General features: G+C 52.0%; 2 protein-coding genes and 1 long non-coding RNA gene across 4 annotated transcripts; 2 read left to right on the top strand and 1 right to left on the bottom strand.

Moving 5' to 3' along the window:
• The first annotated feature begins 6601 nt into the window (after window positions 1-6601).
• On the top strand, window positions 6602-8697 carry LOC123127948 (uncharacterized). Its single transcript, XR_006462872.1, has 2 exons — window positions 6602-6958; window positions 8383-8697. It is a non-coding gene; the product is annotated as an uncharacterized lncRNA (long non-coding RNA).
• LOC123127946 (uncharacterized) lies at window positions 7405-13353 on the bottom strand. 2 transcript variants are annotated; one of them, XM_044547823.1, is made up of 5 exons: window positions 12789-13353; window positions 11836-12055; window positions 11632-11725; window positions 11145-11379; window positions 7405-7887 (listed from the first exon to the last, which is right to left on the bottom strand). In XM_044547823.1, exons 1-5 carry the CDS (start codon window positions 13193-13195, stop codon window positions 7863-7865), a joined length of 981 nt encoding a protein of 326 aa, XP_044403758.1. In that variant the 5' UTR covers window positions 13196-13353; the 3' UTR covers window positions 7405-7862. The 2 variants fall into 2 exon arrangements, with proteins under 2 accessions (XP_044403758.1, XP_044403757.1); XM_044547822.1 differs by lacking the exon at window positions 7405-7887 and adding an exon at window positions 10728-10911 and having other exon boundaries at window positions 12789-13352.
• Window positions 9366-10605, top strand: LOC123127945 (acetylglutamate kinase). Its single transcript, XM_044547821.1, has one exon. The coding sequence runs from the start codon at window positions 9442-9444 to the stop codon at window positions 10459-10461; it is 1020 nt and encodes a 339-aa protein (XP_044403756.1). The 5' UTR covers window positions 9366-9441; the 3' UTR covers window positions 10462-10605.
• Window positions 13354-18291: the final 4938 nt, after the last annotated feature.

Raw genomic sequence — 18291 nt, 5'->3', positions numbered from 1 at the left:
TGAGGGAAACGTGCTTCGAAACACGCCTCCATGTGGTGCCCAAGCGCCTCCCTCGTGACCTTAGCCAGGTCGGTGGCCCTCCAGGGGAGAGCCCCCGAGCCCTGCCTGAGGAAGGCGCCGGGCGCGCTTTCCTATGCGATGGAAGGAGGTTCCCCTTGGGCAGGCGTGGGCCCTGAGGGGCCGGGCCGGACGATGTCTTCTTCTTCTTGGGGGCGGTCTCGGGAAGCCTCCTGCTTCCGCGATCCAGGTCTTCCAGTGATGCAACCTAAAAGGCTCGTTCCAGGGAACACACAGCATCCTTCTCTTCACAGGGCACCGTGATGACTCCGCCACTTCCTGGCATCTTGAGGACGTTGTAGCCGTGGTGAGTTACGGCCATGAACTTGGCCAGCGCTGGGTACCCAAGGATGGCGTTGTACGGCAGGCGAATGTGAGTGACGTCGAAGTCGATGAGCTCGGTGCGGTAGTTGTTGCGTGCCCCGAAGGTGACAGGGAGGCAGACCTGCCCAATCGGGACCGTGGAGCCGTCGGTGACTCCGGAGAAAGGCTTGGTTGGCTGAAGCTAGCTGTAGGGCACTTGGAGATTGTTGAATGTTTCCACGGACAGGACATTGAGCCCTGCCCCGCCATCGATGAGGGTCCTGGTGACCACCACGTTGCTGATGATTGGGGAACAAAGAATCAGGAGGACTCCGACTGTGGCCACACACTTAAGCTGATCTGCTGAGCTGAACGTGATGGCGCACGCCGACCACGTGAGAGGGCGCGTGGCTTCGAGCTTGGGGAGGACTGCATTCACTTCGCGGGCGAACTGCTTGAAGATGCGTTGGGAGGCTGGGGCTTGAGCCTCGCCCAGGATGCAGGCGATCGCGCGCGGCTCCTGGAAGCCCCCAGCCCCCTCATCCTGATGGCGGTCCTCGTTTCTCCTTGGCTGCGGCAGCAGCGAAGGGAGGCCTGCATTGCCTTGCAGGCGATCCTCGCGAGGCTGATCCCTCCAGTCTCCCTCGCGAGGCGGGTCTTGCCAGCGATCCTCGCGAGGTTGATCGCGCCACCCTTGGCGCAGGCCGCGGTCTTCCCAGCGTCCTGCGTTCCTTCCTCCTCCTCGACCGTAGCCCCGGTCACCGCGGTCGGGACGATGGCCGATCCTTCCTTCTCGCACGGCTCGGAGCTCTTGACATTCATTGGTGTTGTGGGTGTGGAGGTCGTGGTACACACAGTACCGACTGCCCTTGGAAGATTCGGGCTGATCTCTTCCCCGCTTGGTGTCTAGTTCTGCCGCGAGCACGGCAGCCCCCTTGCGCTTCACATCCTTGGCCTTGGGATTCTTCTCTTCTGGGTGTGCGGCAGGTAGCTCGAGGAGGGAGAGACGCCCTTCCTCAGCCCTGGCGCACTTGGTTGCCAAGTTGAACAACTCCAAGGAAGTGCACAGGTCTTCATGCATCGCCAGCTCCTCCTTCATCTTGACATCGCGCACGCCGTCGGAGAAGGCTGAGATGATGGCCTCCTCGGTCACCTTGGGAATCTTGAGGCGTGCGTTGTTGAAGCGCTGGATGTACTTCTGCAGGGTCTCTCCGGGTTGTTGCTTGATGTGGCGCATGTCACTCATGGGGGGTGGCCGGTTGCGAGTACCTTGGAAGTTGGCGATGAAGCGGGTGCGCATCTCGTCCCAGGAGGAGATCGTGCCTGGAGCCAGGTTCAGGAGCCAGGTGCGGGCCCCGTCCTTGAGCGCCATGGGAAACCAGTCCGCCATGACCTTCTCGTCTCCGTTGGCAGCTTCGATGCCCAGCTCATAGAGCTGGAGGAACTCCGCAGGGTCGGCCGTGCCGTCGTAACAAGGAGGCAGGTCTGGCTTGAACTTGCCGGGCCACGCGACGCTGCGTAGCTCGGTGGTGAAGGCACGGCAGCCTGTTGTGGCCACGGGAGGCCTTGGGTGACGGAGAGCTTGGTCTTGCATGTCCCCACGCGCTGCAGCTGGGAGCAGCACGGGGTCTTGACGTGCGGGAGCAGGAGCATGGTCGCGACGTGCTAGAGCAGGGAGCGCCCGGGCAGCTTCTTGCGGGCGAGGGACTTCTTGGCAGCTCTGCTCTTGCCGCGCTGGCACCTGACGGAGCAGGTTCCGCCCAGGGGCCATGCGCCTTGGAGCCATGGCGCCTTCTTGAGGAGGAGGCGGCTGGGGCGCCCCCGGAGCTTCGTCGCCCGCGCGGGGCGGGGTGCGGTGCAGCGAAACATACGGCGCAGGAGAGCCCCCTGCGGCGCGGACGAGCTCAGCGACGCGGTCGATCCATTCTTCGTAGACGTCGTCGACGGGACGGTAGCGCAGGAGCTCGTTTGCCGCGATGAGTGCAGCTCGAGCCTCCATGGGTGCACGGAGCGCGCGGGACGAAGAACCAGCTAGGGTGAGCGAGGGAGTAGCGGTGCGGCCGTCTTGCCACATGGACGGATGCTGAGACGATGCTTGCTGCTCGTTCCCCGTCGGGCCGGTGGTGGCATTGATGGCAGGTGACGGGGAACGGCAAGGACGCCCGCCGACAGGAGTCGTCTGGGCGACGCGGGAAGCGAGAGCGGCCCGGCGCTCGGCGCGGGCCCGACGAGCGTCAGACATGGACGCGATGGTGGGAGGAGAACGGGGTTGTGGAAGACAAATTCCGGCGCACCCCTACCTGGTGCGCCAAATGTCGGATTTCGGGTTCCGGCAGACCCTTGAGGTTCGAACACTGGGGTGCGCGCGGAGATTTCGCCTTCTACCTACCTGCACCCCTCCGCCTCGCTAAAATCTAAGCTATGGAAAGAACAGCACAAGAGACACGGGGTTTATACTGGTTCGGGCCACCGTTGTGGTGTAATACCCTACTCCAGTGTGTGGTGTGGTGGATTGCCTCTTGGGCTGATGATGATGAGCAATACAAGGAAGAACAGCCTCGCGAGGGTCTGTTCTTGGCTGAGGGGATGAACTGCTAGGAGGAGTTCAATCACCCTTCTCTCTCTCTCTCTTCTCAATTCTCTTTCTGATTTCGATCCCTCTACCCTGTGGGTGGCTAGTCCTATTTATAGGCAAAGGCCCTGGGCCTCTTCCCAAATATTGAGCAGGAAGGGCGCCAACAATTGGCCATTTTGAAGGGGAACATCCGGTACATTTATCCTGACTAAAGTTGGTCCTCGCCTGCCAAAGGCTCTGGTGGTGACGCTGGCTTGGGCTCCACAATGACTTCCTCCCTGCCGTTGGACTGGTCTTGGTCTCGTTGCACCGAAACGGGTGCCTTTGCTTGATGCTCTCGCCTGCACTTGCTCCCTTTGCACCAAAGAGGAAAGGAGGACACTGCGCGGGCTGGCGCCCGCCTGGCACCCTTGGTCATCATGGCTTGCGTCACGGGCACCTCGTGAGGTACCCCGCCTTGATCTCTCTGCCTCCTCGCGAGCCAGCCTGATGAGGCCGTGCCTGAGGAAGCTCCGTGTAATCCGCCCCGCGAGGCTTGACCCCTTGCGAGGGTCTTGGGTCTGTGTTGATGAAGATGGGCCGTGCTGGGCCCCCCTTTGAGCCACGCCGCAGGCCGCAGGCAGGCAAGTCTGGGGACCCCCGTTCCCAGAATGCCGACAGACGCCTCCTGGCGCTGGGCACTCTTTCGAGTCCCCGCGGCCTTTTTCGCGGCCTTCTTCTCCAGCACCACATAGGGTGCCGGAACCAGCAGCTTCGCCAAGCGAGCGTCTGCTGGGCCTTCGGGCAAAGGAGCCAGACAGTTGATCTGCCCGGACGTCACCTGCCAATCCTGTCAAAGGTAAGGGAGCTTAAATCTCGCATGGAGTCAAACTATGAAAAACTGATACCCTGTAAAAGGAAAATAACAGCTTACCGCGAGAGCGTGACACTGCGCACTAAATCCGCAATCCTCGGTAGCGGACGCGGGAGCCTCGGCGCCTTTGAAAAGCACCTTCCAGGCATCTTCGTACGTCTTGTCGAAGAGCCTGCTCAGAGTTTAGTGTCGTGCCGGGTCGAACTCCCACAGGTTGAAAGCCCGTTGTTGACACGGGAGGATCAGGCGGATGAGCATAACCTGGACTACGTTGACAAGTTTGAGCTTCTTGTCTGCCAGGGTTTGGATGCATGTTTGGAGTCCGTCAGCTCTCCTTTTTTACCCCAAGACAGGCCCGTCTCCTTCCAGGAGGTGAGCCGCGTGGGGGGTCCGGATCGAAACTCGGGGGGTGCGACCCATTCGGCGTCGCGCGGCTCGGTGATGTAAAACCACCCCGCTTGCCACCCCTTCAGGGTCTCCACAAAGGAGCCCTCGAGCCATAGGATGTTGGCCATCTTGCCCACCATGGCGCCTCCGCACTCCGCCTGGTTGCCGCGCACCACCTTCGGCTTGACGTTGAAAGTCTTGAGCCATAGGCTGAAATGGGGGCGGATGCGGAGGAAGGCCTCGCACAAGACGATAAACGCCGAGATGTTGAGGACGAAGTTCGGGGCCAGATCGTGGAAATCTAGACCGTAGTAGAACATGAGCCCCGGGACAAATGGGTGGAGAGGGAAGCCCAGTCCGCGGAGGAAATGGGGGAGGAACACCACCCTCTCATGGGGCCTAGGGGTGGGGACGAGCTGCCCCTTTTCGGGGAGCCGGTACGCGATGTCGCTAGACAGGTATCTGGCCTTCCTCAGCTTTTTGATATGTCCCTCCGTGACGGAGGAGACCATCCACTTGTCTCCCGCTCCGGACATGACTGGAGAAGGTTGAGGTGGGGAGTGCGGACTTGGGCGCTGGAGCTCGAGTCCGCAAGAATGGATAGGCGAAGGAGGAAGAAGGCGTAGGTGAAAAGGTGGATCCTTATCCCCTTATATGGGTGGACGCAACTACATGTCCCCACCAAGCCTGGTAAAACTCGCTTATCTCCAAGCGCCGTAATCAATGGCGCGGTTGGGTTACCCACGCCCGTATTGATGAGAATCCCGGGATAAGGGGACACGATCTCTGCTTTAACAAGGCGTGCCAAGGAAACCGCCTCGCATAACGCGCTGAGGTGGGATAATGAAACGACTCGGATAAAGGCTTGACTGTGGTGTGTCACGCTACGGAATACGTCAGCAGATTAGATTGGTGTAAATATTATTCTCTCTATGGCAATATGTGGAAGCTTATTTTGCAGAGCCGGACACTACCTTTGTGTTCAAAATCTTCTACGAAGTACTTGGAGGAGGAACCCGCCTTGCAATGCCGAAGACAATCTGCGCGCCGGACTCGTCGTCATTGAAGCCTGGTTCAGGGCTACTGAGGGAGTCCTGGATTAGGGGGTGTTCGGATAGCCGGACTATACCTTCAGCCGGACACTGCGGGACTCCATGGAGCAGGCGAGGCGCAATTCAATGCCGCCACGGCGGAGGTGCAGCTTGCGCCGGCACCTTTGTCGGTGTTCCAGCAAGCGCGGCAGGAACAACGATACAACTTGTTCCTCCTGGAGCAGCACCAGGTGGCGGAGGGCCAAATCTAAGGTGAGCTTGCTAGCGAGGAGGCCGTGGCGGCCATGGCCGCGGCGAACCCAAATTTCGTCGCGGAGCAGTGTGCTATCTACGATGCCACGCTCAAGCCGCAGCTCGGTAGGAAGCGGTAACCGCTGAGGCGTCGTTGCAGGCGATCGTGGAGGAGAACATAGCCAGTAGCACCTCCTACTCGCCGTCGAGGAACCATCAGCCGGCCCGGTAGGACGACGACAGCCAAGGCGCCACCATTTCCCTCGTGGACCTCACGTCCACCAGCGACGGACAAGGCGCGGACTCCTCCGAGGATGAGTAGGCCACGGAAGGAGGCGGGGCCTGGTGTCTCATGTGGGCTAGACCGCACCTTCACTTCATCGGTCTTATTGCCGATACTCATGGAGACGGCAAAAGGAGGACGACATGGGCTTGGACGCTGAGCGCCGCCTCCCTAGGATAGGTTTAGGGGCGAGTCTTCTTTTCGTTCTAAATGTTCAAAATGTCGTTAAATCCATCGTGTTTGTATGAAATCCGTCATATCTGTTCGAAATTCGCCCGTGTTTGCATGAATTTCATTTGGTTTATTGAAAAATAGTTTAAAATGTATGTGGCTAGCGTTGGATGGCTGCCTCCCGCATCCATGTCCGCTGACTGGTCCCCCCTGTCTGCAGACGGATGCGAGAGGTTTTTTACGGGTTACCGTTGAACAATGCCTTTATACCCGGAAAGAGACAATCAAAATACCACATTGTTAATAAAAAAAAATCACGAACTTCCACAGACACACCAAAACCATTTTTTTAAATGAAATCCCAACAACACCAACTGTGGAGCATAGCGTGCTCAATAGTTCTAGTAAATTTTTATGTTCGAACCATATATTCATGTTTTTGATTGAATCCGAGGTTTCGAAAATGAGGATTCTAATTGCAGGGGCGGACATAGGGGACATAGACATATATACGGTCACATTTATCCGGGGGCAACTACTATAGAATCTGAGCCTACTGTGAAAGAATAGAAAAAATGAGTTTGGACCATTGGATGGCATATTGATGGCTCAGATTCGGGTGGAGCAATCTCTGACTACAAGTTTGCAAATAGGTCCCTGCCTGAGAGTTAATTTGCTCCCGTCGTCCTAATCATTCAGACCCAAACCCGATTCCCCGATGCACCGACACACGCACGATCTAAAATTCCTCCTCCTCCTGCGGCGGCGGCGGCCCAGATCCCTCAACCAAGAGCTGGGTGAGTACGACCAATGGAGGCGTGTTCCAGTGGGGAAGCACCTCAGAGCTGATCAGATCGGAGAGGAGCAGATCGGATGACTCCTGGCCGTTGTGTCGCCGCCCACCCGGTTATGCAGAGCAGATCTGAGCTCGCCGGCTACTAAGCTCGGCCCTACTTTGTGCTCGTCACTGGTCACTGCCTCCCCATCCGAGGTTCCAGGAGCGGTGGGTTCGTCGCTTCCTCCTTCACCTCGTCGGCTGCAAGCAGGTGATGCCATCTCCAGTTCTGTTTTCCTGTACTTTTCCATGTCACTGCTCATATGGGAAGATGCCATTTTATAACTTCAATTTGATGATGTATTGCTACTGTTCTTAGTGGTTTGGTAGTCTATTTTGAAAGTTCTGTTTCACCGGTAATTACTTAGATAACCAAGTTGGAAGGTTGCAGATGGGTAGATAAATCCTCGATTTTAGGACAACTCAATAAAAAATATAATTACTACCTGCGGTTGCTAAGTTTGTTGTCGCAATATGCAGCCATTGGTTGAAAACTTGATGGGACAGTAAGCTCATTTTTATTGTGAAGATGAAGATAGATTTTACCAGTTCATATAATAGATGGATTGTATTAAAATTTTCCAGTTCTAGGCACACCCTTCCGTCTCTAAATTTGATTTTTTATAAATGCAATCTTGTGGTGATATGGCTAGAATCAAGAGGAACACATAAGCTTAACATTTGCATGCTTCGGTAGCAAACTTTTCAAGAGAATAGTCAGTGTACTTAAACTCACAAATGCAAAGTATGCGCTCCTGTAAATAGGCGACAGCGACACCACTGTAACCTTTGTTGTACTTCGCGAGAAAAAGTTAGATGTATGGAACATCATGTACAATCACAGCAATGCTTCCATTAGAAAAAGTACTATAGAAATCGGCAGATGTAGCATAGGCCCTGATTTTTTATGTATCAAAAGTGCAAAACCAATCTCCAGCAGTAGACCCTTTTCATAGAAACCTTGGTGGAACCCTACATATTGTCCATTCTTCTGGAGTTCATGAACACCAGGCACTGATGGGTGAAATTTGCTGGCAGTAATCATTGATGCAAAGCTTGTTGTATAACTTGCTGGACGTACCAGAAGAACAACCTTCCATATACGTTGAACAATTCTAGCTAGAAAGTGTTCCAGTTCCTCTGTAGAAATTAAAATCAAGACTTTAGTAAGACAATAAAGAAATTTCAATGCTGGAATACTGCAATGCGCACCATTTCAGGACTTGCTAGTAAGCATCTGTAATTGCAATTTCTTTAGGTGATAAATGCAAGTCATACCATCAGTTTTTAACCAATTTAAATAATGACAGTGCTGGATGCCAAGATAGATTTTCTCTGTACTGAAGTGCAATTAAAAAGAAAAGGCGCATATATCTTGTAGCTTTACTTCTATTTCGTTTGTTCTTTCTCCTAGGGAAAGTAATATGGCTCGTGCCCTTGTTTCTAATGTGGAAGGTACCCTAATTTCTGATTTCATTCATGCCATACTATCGGACGATGTAAGTTTATTCTCTAATCGATAATGTTGCCATGAAGGCTTTAGGCGCATTGTTTATTTTCTTAGCAGATACACTGAGATTAGTTCATTTCCTCCCTCTGATTTGTCATGCTGTGTTTGTGTTGTGTACCATGAAGATAGCAATGCAGTTCATTAGCAGATACAAACTGGGATTAGCAGCACAAGAAGCTCAATGAGCAAGAAGCATTCGGTGAGCATGAAGCACAAGATGCAAAGGCTGTAGCTTTTATGTGATGTACCACCAAGATAGTAATGCAGCTTTTAATGGCCGTGCTTGTTGGGTTGTGATTATTTTAGTCTACTTAGTCTTGCCCGTGTTGTAACAAAAGTAATCCTCTCATGCTATGTAGCATTTGATATGTATGTATCTCTTCTGTTTGTGTCTTATATGGGATCGTCAGGTTTGAAATGTATGCTTAGGTATGCTTGAAGTGGGTGGTTAAATTTGTCATGTACTTTCTACTCACCAATATGTCTGGATTTCTTGCATATTTACTGATGTAGCAGAAGCTACTAATTAAATCAAATCTACAAGAAGTTTCATGCCGTACATATGTGCAATTTTTTTAAAACCTAAGAGACGGATACCTGTACAGTTTTGTACAATGTCTTATTTATGACAGGCATAATTATTGATATCTGAGGGTGGTTATTGCAAAAGTCATCCTGTATATGTACCTAATAGTAGGGGGTTTTCTTAAAATGTGCATTGAGAACCCTCTGCCTCCATCTGTACCAATCATGCTGCATCCGATGGTCCAGATTTCTTTTTCTATTTTTTCACAGCAAGCTCAGATTCTATAGTAGTTGGCCCCCATTTATCCAGTCCGGTTGGAAACGCTCCGAGTAAGAGATCTGTATCAATTTGCTCGGTCTTTTTTGAGATTTCTAGTCAAAGGGCTGCTGAAAACATGAAAAAAAAATGAACGCCTTTCTGCAAGTCCTTGACCAAAGAAACAACCACGTGCTCGCGTCAACGGCAGCCGGTTCGCACTTCGCAGAAGCGCGCCCCCTCCGCAGTCACCACCAACTCCACTCCGCCCGCCTCGTCCATCTACAAGTACCGTCTCTTCCGCTGCGCCGCACCCCGCACGCCCAGCGCCGGCCACCAACCCCTTCCGTCTAGGCAAGCACCCCGGCGGCGCCAACACCAAGGCTCCTCGGCGGCCGCAGCAATGCTCCTAACCAAGCCCCACCCCGCCCTCACCCTCCCCTCCGCATCCCTCCCAAATCCTACCCTAAACGCCGCCCGCGTCAGGCCGCTCGCCTCGTCCGCGCCCCATGGACGCCGCGGGCGCCGCGTCTCGGCCTCCTCCTCCCCGGCGCCAGCGCAGGCCGCGTCCGCGGCGCTGAGCCGCGTGGACGTCCTGTCGGAGGCGCTCCCCTTCATCCAGCGGTTCAAGGGCAAGACGGTGGTGGTCAAGTACGGCGGCGCGGCCATGAAGTCGCCGGAGCTGCAGGCGTCGGTGATCCGCGACCTGGTCCTGCTCTCCTGCGTCGGCCTGCGCCCCGTGCTCGTGCACGGCGGCGGCCCGGAGATCAACTCCTGGCTGCAGCGCGTCGGCGTCGAGCCGCAGTTCCGCAACGGCCTCCGCGTCACCGACGCGCTCACCATGGAGGTCGTCGAGATGGTGCTGGTCGGCAAGGTCAACAAGCAGCTCGTCTCCCTCATCAGCCTCGCCGGCGCCACCGCCGTCGGCCTCTGCGGCAAGGACGCGCGCCTCCTCACCGCGCGCCCCTCCCCCGACGCCGCGGCCCTCGGGTTCGTCGGCGAGGTCACGCGCGTCGACCCCTCCGTGCTCCGCCCGATCATCGCCTCCGGCCACATCCCGGTCATCGCCACCGTGGCCGCAGACGAGACCGGGCAGGCCTACAACATCAACGCCGACACTGCGGCGGGGGAGATCGCGGCTGCCATTGGCGCCGAGAAGCTGCTGCTGATCACTGACGTGTCCGGCATACTCGCGGACCGGGACGACCCCGGGAGCCTGGTGAAGGAGATTGACATCGCCGGCGTCCGGCGGATGGTGGCCGAGGGGAAGGTGGGTGGGGGCATGATACCCAAGGTGGAGTGCTGCGTGCGCGCACTGGCGCAGGGCGTGCACACGGCCAGCATCATTGACGGCCGCGTCCCGCACTCTCTCCTGCTCGAGATCCTCACCGACGAGGGCACCGGCACCATGATCACCGGCTGAAACTTGTTTGTTTGTTGTTTCTTTCCTTTTCTTTTTTGGTTCATTCAGTGGGTTGGATGGTTTTGCATACCTCATTTGTGGTAACTGTGTTTTCGATTCGAATCCTGAACAAGGAATGGTGAAAGATTGCAACTTTAAGCAGAATATATACATTTCGTGGCAAGATTTTCCAATCAAAATCTGCCACTGGACTTTCTTGTCAGCATTCTATCTATCATCTGAAACTACTCGCTGGCGCTGCTCAAGCTCTACAAGACACGATCAAGGATCCCCACTGACTTTCAATTACATATTTTACAACAGTTTCATGGTCAAATGATTACAGCCCAGTAATATAACAATCAATGTACAAGTTTCGTGTGGATGTAAATCGCGAGGCCTGTGATGTCCTACAAAACGTGTTCGCAGAAATCTTGCAATCACCACACTTCGAAATCCCACGGCTCATAACTGTATCCAAAAGCACCAGGAAATAAAATAAGATAAGCACACTGCATGCAAGCTTAAACATTTAACTACGACCAACCATGGTTACCACACCGGCAATGTAAATTCTGGGCCTTTCAAACCAAGTCCGTGATCAATCTTGACTAAACTACGCTCACTAGATGATGTGCCCCTGCACCATAACTAAGAGGGCATGAAAACACTGAAATTTAAAGTCGACGGGTTGTTGTGCTCACTTGGTACGAGCAACCGCCACCACGATGAAGACGAACACCGAGAGCATGAAGGACACCTTCACTGCATCGCTGTACAGATCGGGCTTATCTTCATCGCTTTGAGGGTGGAAGAGCATGCTGACAATCTTCGCTATATTATCGAAGAATTCCGTTATCTTTGCCTGGGTGTTGGCTAGGATCCACTTAAGCACTGCAGCAGGGCCACAAGAGTTTCCCTTTCTATTAACTTCTTTGCCTGAAAGATGTGGTAGAATGCAGTAAGACAAGGCATGTATGTATACCCAGACGATAATGATACAACTGTGATAATTAATAATTTGGCAAGAGTACACAAATCTGATCAAAATAGTAATTAGATGGCATCTGCCTGACTACTGTTCTAGGGGGAAAAGACCTCTCTTCTAGTAAACAAACAGAAACAGATATATGTGACGCTGGGGTTTATGCCAAACAAAGCTGATCATAAACATTTTAGTGTAAAACATACCATCCTGAAAAGATCTCCTGAATTCTTGCACTGCTTCGTTATTCATTACAGCATCCCAGACAGTCCTATCACATGACAAGGACATAACCATTTTCTGCAAGGTAAAGACGAACTATTCAGAAATTTGACCATGCACAATAACACAAGTGTTAAAATCAAACATGCAGCTTCGGAGAACATGAAGATAGGTTAGGAATAATTCACCTGAACATTAGGGTCTCTTTGCAATAGACGGAAGGCATCCAAAACATTCCTATGCTCCCTGGTCAGAAGAGCAGTAGAGTTGAGAACATATGCAGCAGGTTCGACCCAATCGTCTGATCCTGATGAATTGGTTGATGAAGAATGCTCTGAGTTGGACAGCAATGCTAGTTGTTTCTCAGTTTCATTTGAATTCACATCATAATAAGAACCCTCAAACACCCTGAAACGCAAAACAGTAAATCGATTAAATGAAGAGTAAGAGCAGAAACTGCATCTAAATTATCCCTTTTTAGCATAAAGAGTTCTTGGATAAAGGTCTATAACACCTCATCAGAAAAATTGCTTGTTTTACGCTATTGAAATGAGTATGTCACATTTGCTGCCAGAAAACAACAAAATAATGGAAGCAATCATCAAAAGTAGAGAGTTTGATCATTTCCTATTTAAAAAAGGTACAAGCACCATCTAACCCTGATTGAAAGTTGCTCCGCTGAATACTTGCGGATCCTAACACCCTATAACATCCCAGACAGCACATAGCCACACCCACTAATTACCATTGTAACCACATCATGGATTCGTGATTATCTCATTTTGGAGGGGGTTTCAATCGATGGCTTAAAGTCCTAGCGTGTATCTGCGTAAATCAATGAAGTACACGGTACTGCCCCTGAGCCCCATCCAATCATGGCAAAGGAACCAATCAGTACCATAAACAGCACGCAGACAAAATAACACGTTGTGGGAGACGTTTTTGTCGTTGTGCCCGAGAGGAGCTAAGTTTCTCAGATCATACTGAAGTCCGAAGTCTGCAACTGAATTGAAACCATACGAGCGAGGTTAACTCTTTCAGGCCAATCGCCAGCACACGGGAAGGGAGCACCGAAACGCACACATACAAATCCTCCAATCCAATCTAAGCAAGCGGACGAGCGGGAGCAAAGGAATCTTACTCCTGGATGCTAGAGAAGGCGGCGCGGACTTCGTCCCCGGTGGGCGGGGACCAGAACACGACCCTGTAGTCGCTGTCCACCTCCGCATCGCCGGCGCCCGGGGCCGCGCCGTCGCCCGCGGCGGCGACGACGACCTCCTCCCAGTCGTCCTCCCCGTCGCGGCGCAGCGTGCGGGACTCCCAGCACGCGGCGGCCGCGACGGCGGAGGGCGGGGGCGGGGACGTGGCCCGCAGGAGCATGCCGCCGCCGCCGCCGCCGCCTCGGCTACGCGGGCGGCCCCCGGACGAGGCGGCGCCGGGGGACGTGGCGGACGTGGAGGCCCCGGCGCCGGAGCCGCCGAGCCCGGACGAGGAGCGCACGGCGCGGGTGGCGACGCGCAGGAGGTGCCGGCCGGGCGGGTTCCTCATCGGGCCTATCGGCGGTGAAGGTGAGGGCTCGCCCTCGCCCGCGCTATCCAATCCAATCTTCCTCTGCCGCTGCTGATGCGTTCTGACTGCTTCGTCGCCGTGCGTGCGTGTGGGGATAACAAATAACGGGGAACGGAGTATTGACAGGGAAGTTGGTTGCGGAACCCGTTGCGGTGTGGTTTGATATCTAGGAGGAGGGATGGGGAGGTGGAGTATTGCTTGGGGTCACCCAACTTGCACCACCTCGTTTGGTTCCGTGCGGTGTTGAGCCTGCTCATTGGTTGCTTTGTTTTCCAGTTTTTGTGGTTCAATTGAATTTGCTTTGGTTTAGCAAACAACATCACGTGAAGCCATGTCAAACTGACTGTGTACAAAATTAAATAGTATACTCACTCTGTATCAAAGTATAAGACTTTTTTGACACTGTTATAGTATTTAAAAACGTTTTATATCTTGATACAGAGGGAGTATAGCCGAGCTTTAGAACCGGATACATATCCTCGGAAAAAAGAAACATATGAGCCATTCTTTTGAAACTTAGTGGAATTTGTAAACACAATTTAGGAAAGTTATTTAAAGCAGTCATGTTGGTAAAAAAATGAAGAAACAAGACCTTGTGAAATTCAGTGTCAATATTTGGGCGTTGTGCAAAAATCACAGAATATGTTTATCAATAGGCTACAATATAAGTTATCCAACATATTTGGAGATTTTATCTGTTTAATGCACCCTGGTGAAGATGTAATGCATCTACTTTAAATAAATGGACAACAAAGCAATGAGGGCTTGTTTCTTTAAGACAAAATATGAGGGCATCTTCGATAAGCATGAACCTAAAAACGCAGGAATAGTGAAAGCACACGACTGCAATGCCATGCCCATTTGAATTTACGGAAATTTTGTTCGTCGAGGTTTTGATTGGATGCTAAGCTTTCTATGAAACACTCTGGTACAAATGAATCCTTGGGAAAAGAAAAAAAAATTGTATGATACAATATACAAATATTATTGACAAACATGGCCAAAAAAACTCCATAACAGACAGTTTATGGGGGCAAACTAACCTGTAATTGGATGTTTAGAAGGATAGTGATATCCCCGGCTCACCAAGGTTCTCTAGACTTGACACTAATGCTTACATTTTTCTTGATTTATTGCAAGCCTCCTGGCGATGTGCATTCAATAGGAGGAGACGTTTTCGTCGACTTCGTCAATCTTAAAATGATGTGTCGGCTCGGTTTTTTGAAGGTGGTCATAAAGATAGAGTGTACGTCCATGCGTTTATAGAGATGAGTGCATATGTGTACGTACCAACGTCTGCGTCTATACTGCATTAATAAAAAGACAGTTTATGGGGCCATGAACTAAGAGCCGACGTGGACGAACTACTACGTTCCATCCCCTCCTTTGTCGGGCGTTGCTTTGCCCCTGCGGGGTACGATTTGTCCACGTCACCGCTTTCCCCATCATGCAAGACGTTATGCATGTACCGAATTTGCGTGACATGGAGCCCGAGGAGTAGACCGTCCGACCCCACATGGTCGCACGCCATCGCCATTGCTTTCAGAATCCAGGCACGCAACTCCAGCCAGCTGCCCGCGCCGGCGACCAAAAGACGGCGGTGCCGGCGAAAGTTTCAAAATGGCGCGTGCGTAATTGTAAGATTTAAACCGCGAGCGCGTGCGCCTGACGGGTGTCTTCACGCCATCACGCACCGCACCCGACCGCCGAGGTTAGCCGTGAGCGGGCGCCGTGGTGCACCGGGATGCCAGGTGGGCATACGTGGAAGAACCAGCAATCCGAATAAGCCCGGGATGTACGGGGAGAAGCAACGTGACGGCGGCGGCGCGTGGCGGCCGACGGGGAGAACGGGCTGACGAGTCGTCGGGGGTACGAGGTCGTACGTCGCGTGAAGCCTTGATCGGTCCCGATCGCATGCATGCTGAGGAAACACGGCCGCGTGAGAGTCCGAGATGGATGCGCAAAGATGCATGGGACGATAAGGATAACGTGACGACTGTGTGTTGTTGGGTTAGAACTTAGTAGAAGACAAGTTCGGTGAGTTTGAAGGCTAACGAAATGTGTCAAAGTATGATACTCCCTCCGTTCCATAATTAATAACGCTCTTATATTACGGGACAAAAGAAGTAGTAATTAGCGGTTTAACCAAACAAGCCATTGCTCAAGAACGCAAGCTGGTTAGACAAGTTGAAATACCAATCCGACATCCCCAAAGTTATTATGGAACCAACAAAGACTTCGGCAGCGAAAACACGTGTCTTTCGTAATTTAGTTGAGTCGAATACGCCCACTTGCAAAAAAGAGAACCTGCTGAGAGCACTATGTTGCTAGATGATCAAAACGTGAGTCAATCATACCTGCCGAATTTTATTTTATTTTTGTGAGAAAACATCTTCAGGGATCCAGCCAGGCAGTCACCGACTAACCGAAAGCTTTACTTTATTTTTTAGACAATCTCACAAAGCTTTATTAAATCATCACAATTTTACATGGACGAAAGTTAGGGATCCTACTTCATGTAAGCAAACATGTCGGCCAGCCCTCAAAAATAAAGCATGTCTCGCTAAATTGTGAGACTAGACATTCGAGCTCATAAATTAATGTATGAAATTACACATAGCAAAAACTCTAGAACGATCATTGATTTCTTGGATAATTGCACCATAACTTGCTGCACTTCCTTGCTTGATATCATGTATGATCACCTTGCAATCAAAAGCAAAATGGATCTGATGAACATATAGGTCGCCAGCCAGTGCCAAAGCTCTCCTCATTGCTAGAGCTTCCAAAGTTGTTGGATCCCCATCCCCATAAAAACTATACTAGATGCGCCCAGAAAACCTCCAAGGTGGTCTCTGCATACTGCTCCAACAGCTCCAATCGATTCGTTCCTCGTTAGCGCCGCATCAACATTAATTTCGCATAAGCTATTAGTGGAGGCAGTCAATGGTTTGGCCATGGTGTGTTGATCTAGTGCTCCTTGAAGAAGGTTTCTACAAAATTTGTATCTCAGACAGAAAAGAATTTATGAAACAGTCGGTCGATAACGGGCTCCGGAATATATCCTCGTGTATCGTCTTTCTCCTAGCATGCCAAACAACCCAAACCATGACCCCCATTCTGATGAACTCGTCATGTGGTATGGAATCGTGCAACGTGAAGATCCAACCTTTTGCATCTGGATCCTGGTTAGGGCACATATGTGTTCAACCAAATTTGCAGGAGAAAGAGCCCAAACACTCATTGCCATGGAACAATGGTAAAGGAGCTTGCCCGCTGGTATGGAGTGTTGCGCCAAATGCCACAAGAACACCCTGATTTTGCTTGGCACATAGATCTTCCATAAAAGAAGTCCAACTGTTATGTTCTCAATCCATTTAATGATCCTTGTTGCCCTTCCAGCCAGCTTTCTCTGCTCAACTTAGTATGCAAATGTTGGAAATATGCCCTAGAGGCAATAATAAAAGTATTATTATATTTCATTGTTCATGATAATTGTCTTTTATTCATGCTATAACTGTATTATCCGGAAATCGTAATACACGTGTGAATACTTAGACCACAATATGTCCCTGGTGAGCCTCTAGTTGACCAGCTTGTTGTGATCAACAGATAGTCATTGTTTCCTGACTATGGACATTGGATGTCGTTGATAACGGGATCACATCATTAGGAGAATGATGTGATGGACAAGACCCAATCCTAAGCATAGCATAAAAGATCGTGTAGTTCGTTTTGCTAGAGCTTTGCCAATGTCAAGTATCTCTTCCTTAGACCATGAGATCGTGTAACTCTCAGATACCGTAGGAGTGCCTTGGGTGTATCAAACGTCACAACGTAACTGGGTGACTATAAAGGTGCATTACAGGTATCTCCGAAAGTAGTTGTTGGGTTGACACGGATCAAGACTGGGATTTGTCACTCCGTATGACGGAGAGGTATCTCTGGGCCCACTCGGTAATGCATCATCATATTGAGCTCAATGTGACCAAGGTGTTGGACACGGGATCATGCATTACGGTACGAGTAAAGTGACTTGCCGGTAACGAGACTGAACAAGGTATTGGGATACCGACGATCGAGTCTTGGGCAAGTAACGTACCGATTGACAAAGGGAATTGCATACATGGTTTGATCGAATCCTCGACATCGTGGTTCATCCGATGATAACATCGAGGAGCATGTGGGAGCCATCATGGGTATCCAGATCCCGCTGATGGTTATTGACTGAGAGCGTCTCGGTCATGTCTGCATGTCTCCCGAACCCGTAGGGTCTACACACTTAAGGTTCGGTGACGCTAGGGTTATTAGGAAGACTAGTATGTGACTACCGAATGTTGTTCGGAGTCCCGGATGGGATCCTGGACGTCACGAGGTGATCCGGAAGGGTCCGGAGGTAAAGATTTATATATGGGAAGTTGTCAAACGGACACCGGGAAGTTTCGGGGTCATACCGGTATTGTACCGGGGCCACCGGAAGGGTTCCGGGGGTCCACCGGGAGGGGCCACCCCTCCCGGGGGGCCATATGGGCTGCGTGGGGCAGGGAGCCAGCCCCTGGTGGGCTGGCCGCACCCCCTCCCTTGGGCCCATGCGCCTAGGGTTGAGGGGGGACCCTAGAGGGGGCGCCCCCCTTGGCTTGGGGGGCAAGCCACCCTCTCCCCTCTCCCCTAGGACGCCGCACCCCCTAGATGGGTTCTAGGGGGCCGGCCCCCTTCTCCCTTCCCCCTATAAATAGAGGGGTGAGGGGAGGGCAGCCTCACCACCCTCCAAGGCGCAGCCCTCCCCTCCCCAACACCTCTCCTCCTCCGTTGTGTGCTTGGCGAAGCCCTGTCGGAGTACTGCCTCTCCACCATCACCACGCCGTCGTGCTGCCGATGGAGCTGTCTTCCTCAACCTCTCCTCCCCCCTTGCTGGATCAAGAAGGAGGAGACGTCTCCCGTCCCGTACGTGTGTTGAACGCGGAGGTGCTGTCCGTTCAGCACTTGGTCATCGGTGATTCGAATCACGTCGAGTACGACTACATCATCACCTTGCAAGCTTCCGCACGCGATCTACAAGTGGTATGTAGATGCAA

Source organism: Triticum aestivum, chromosome 6A, assembly GCF_018294505.1.
Source record: "Triticum aestivum cultivar Chinese Spring chromosome 6A, IWGSC CS RefSeq v2.1, whole genome shotgun sequence".
NCBI lineage: Eukaryota > Viridiplantae > Streptophyta > Magnoliopsida > Poales > Poaceae > Triticum > Triticum aestivum.
Note: the sequence above shows the minus strand (reverse complement) of the source record. Positions and strands in the feature narration are given on the sequence as shown.

What these genes read in the sequence shown, in the direction of transcription:
- LOC123127946 (XM_044547822.1), bottom strand. Translation starts at nt 13,195, where the DNA reads ATGAGGAACCCGCCCGGCCGGCACCTCCTGCGCGTCGCCACCCGCGCC. An exon ending in CAGGAGATCTTTTCAGGATG is followed by an intron (nt 11,380 to 11,631) that starts GTATGTTTTACA and finishes CACATCTTTCAG; the next exon opens with GCAAAGAAGTTAATAGAAAG. An exon ending in GTGGCGGTTGCTCGTACCAA is followed by an intron (nt 10,912 to 11,144) that starts GTGAGCACAACA and finishes TTTTGGATACAG; the next exon opens with TTATGAGCCGTGGGATTTCG.
- LOC123127945 (XM_044547821.1), top strand. Translation starts at nt 9,442, where the DNA reads ATGCTCCTAACCAAGCCCCACCCCGCCCTCACCCTCCCCTCCGCATCC.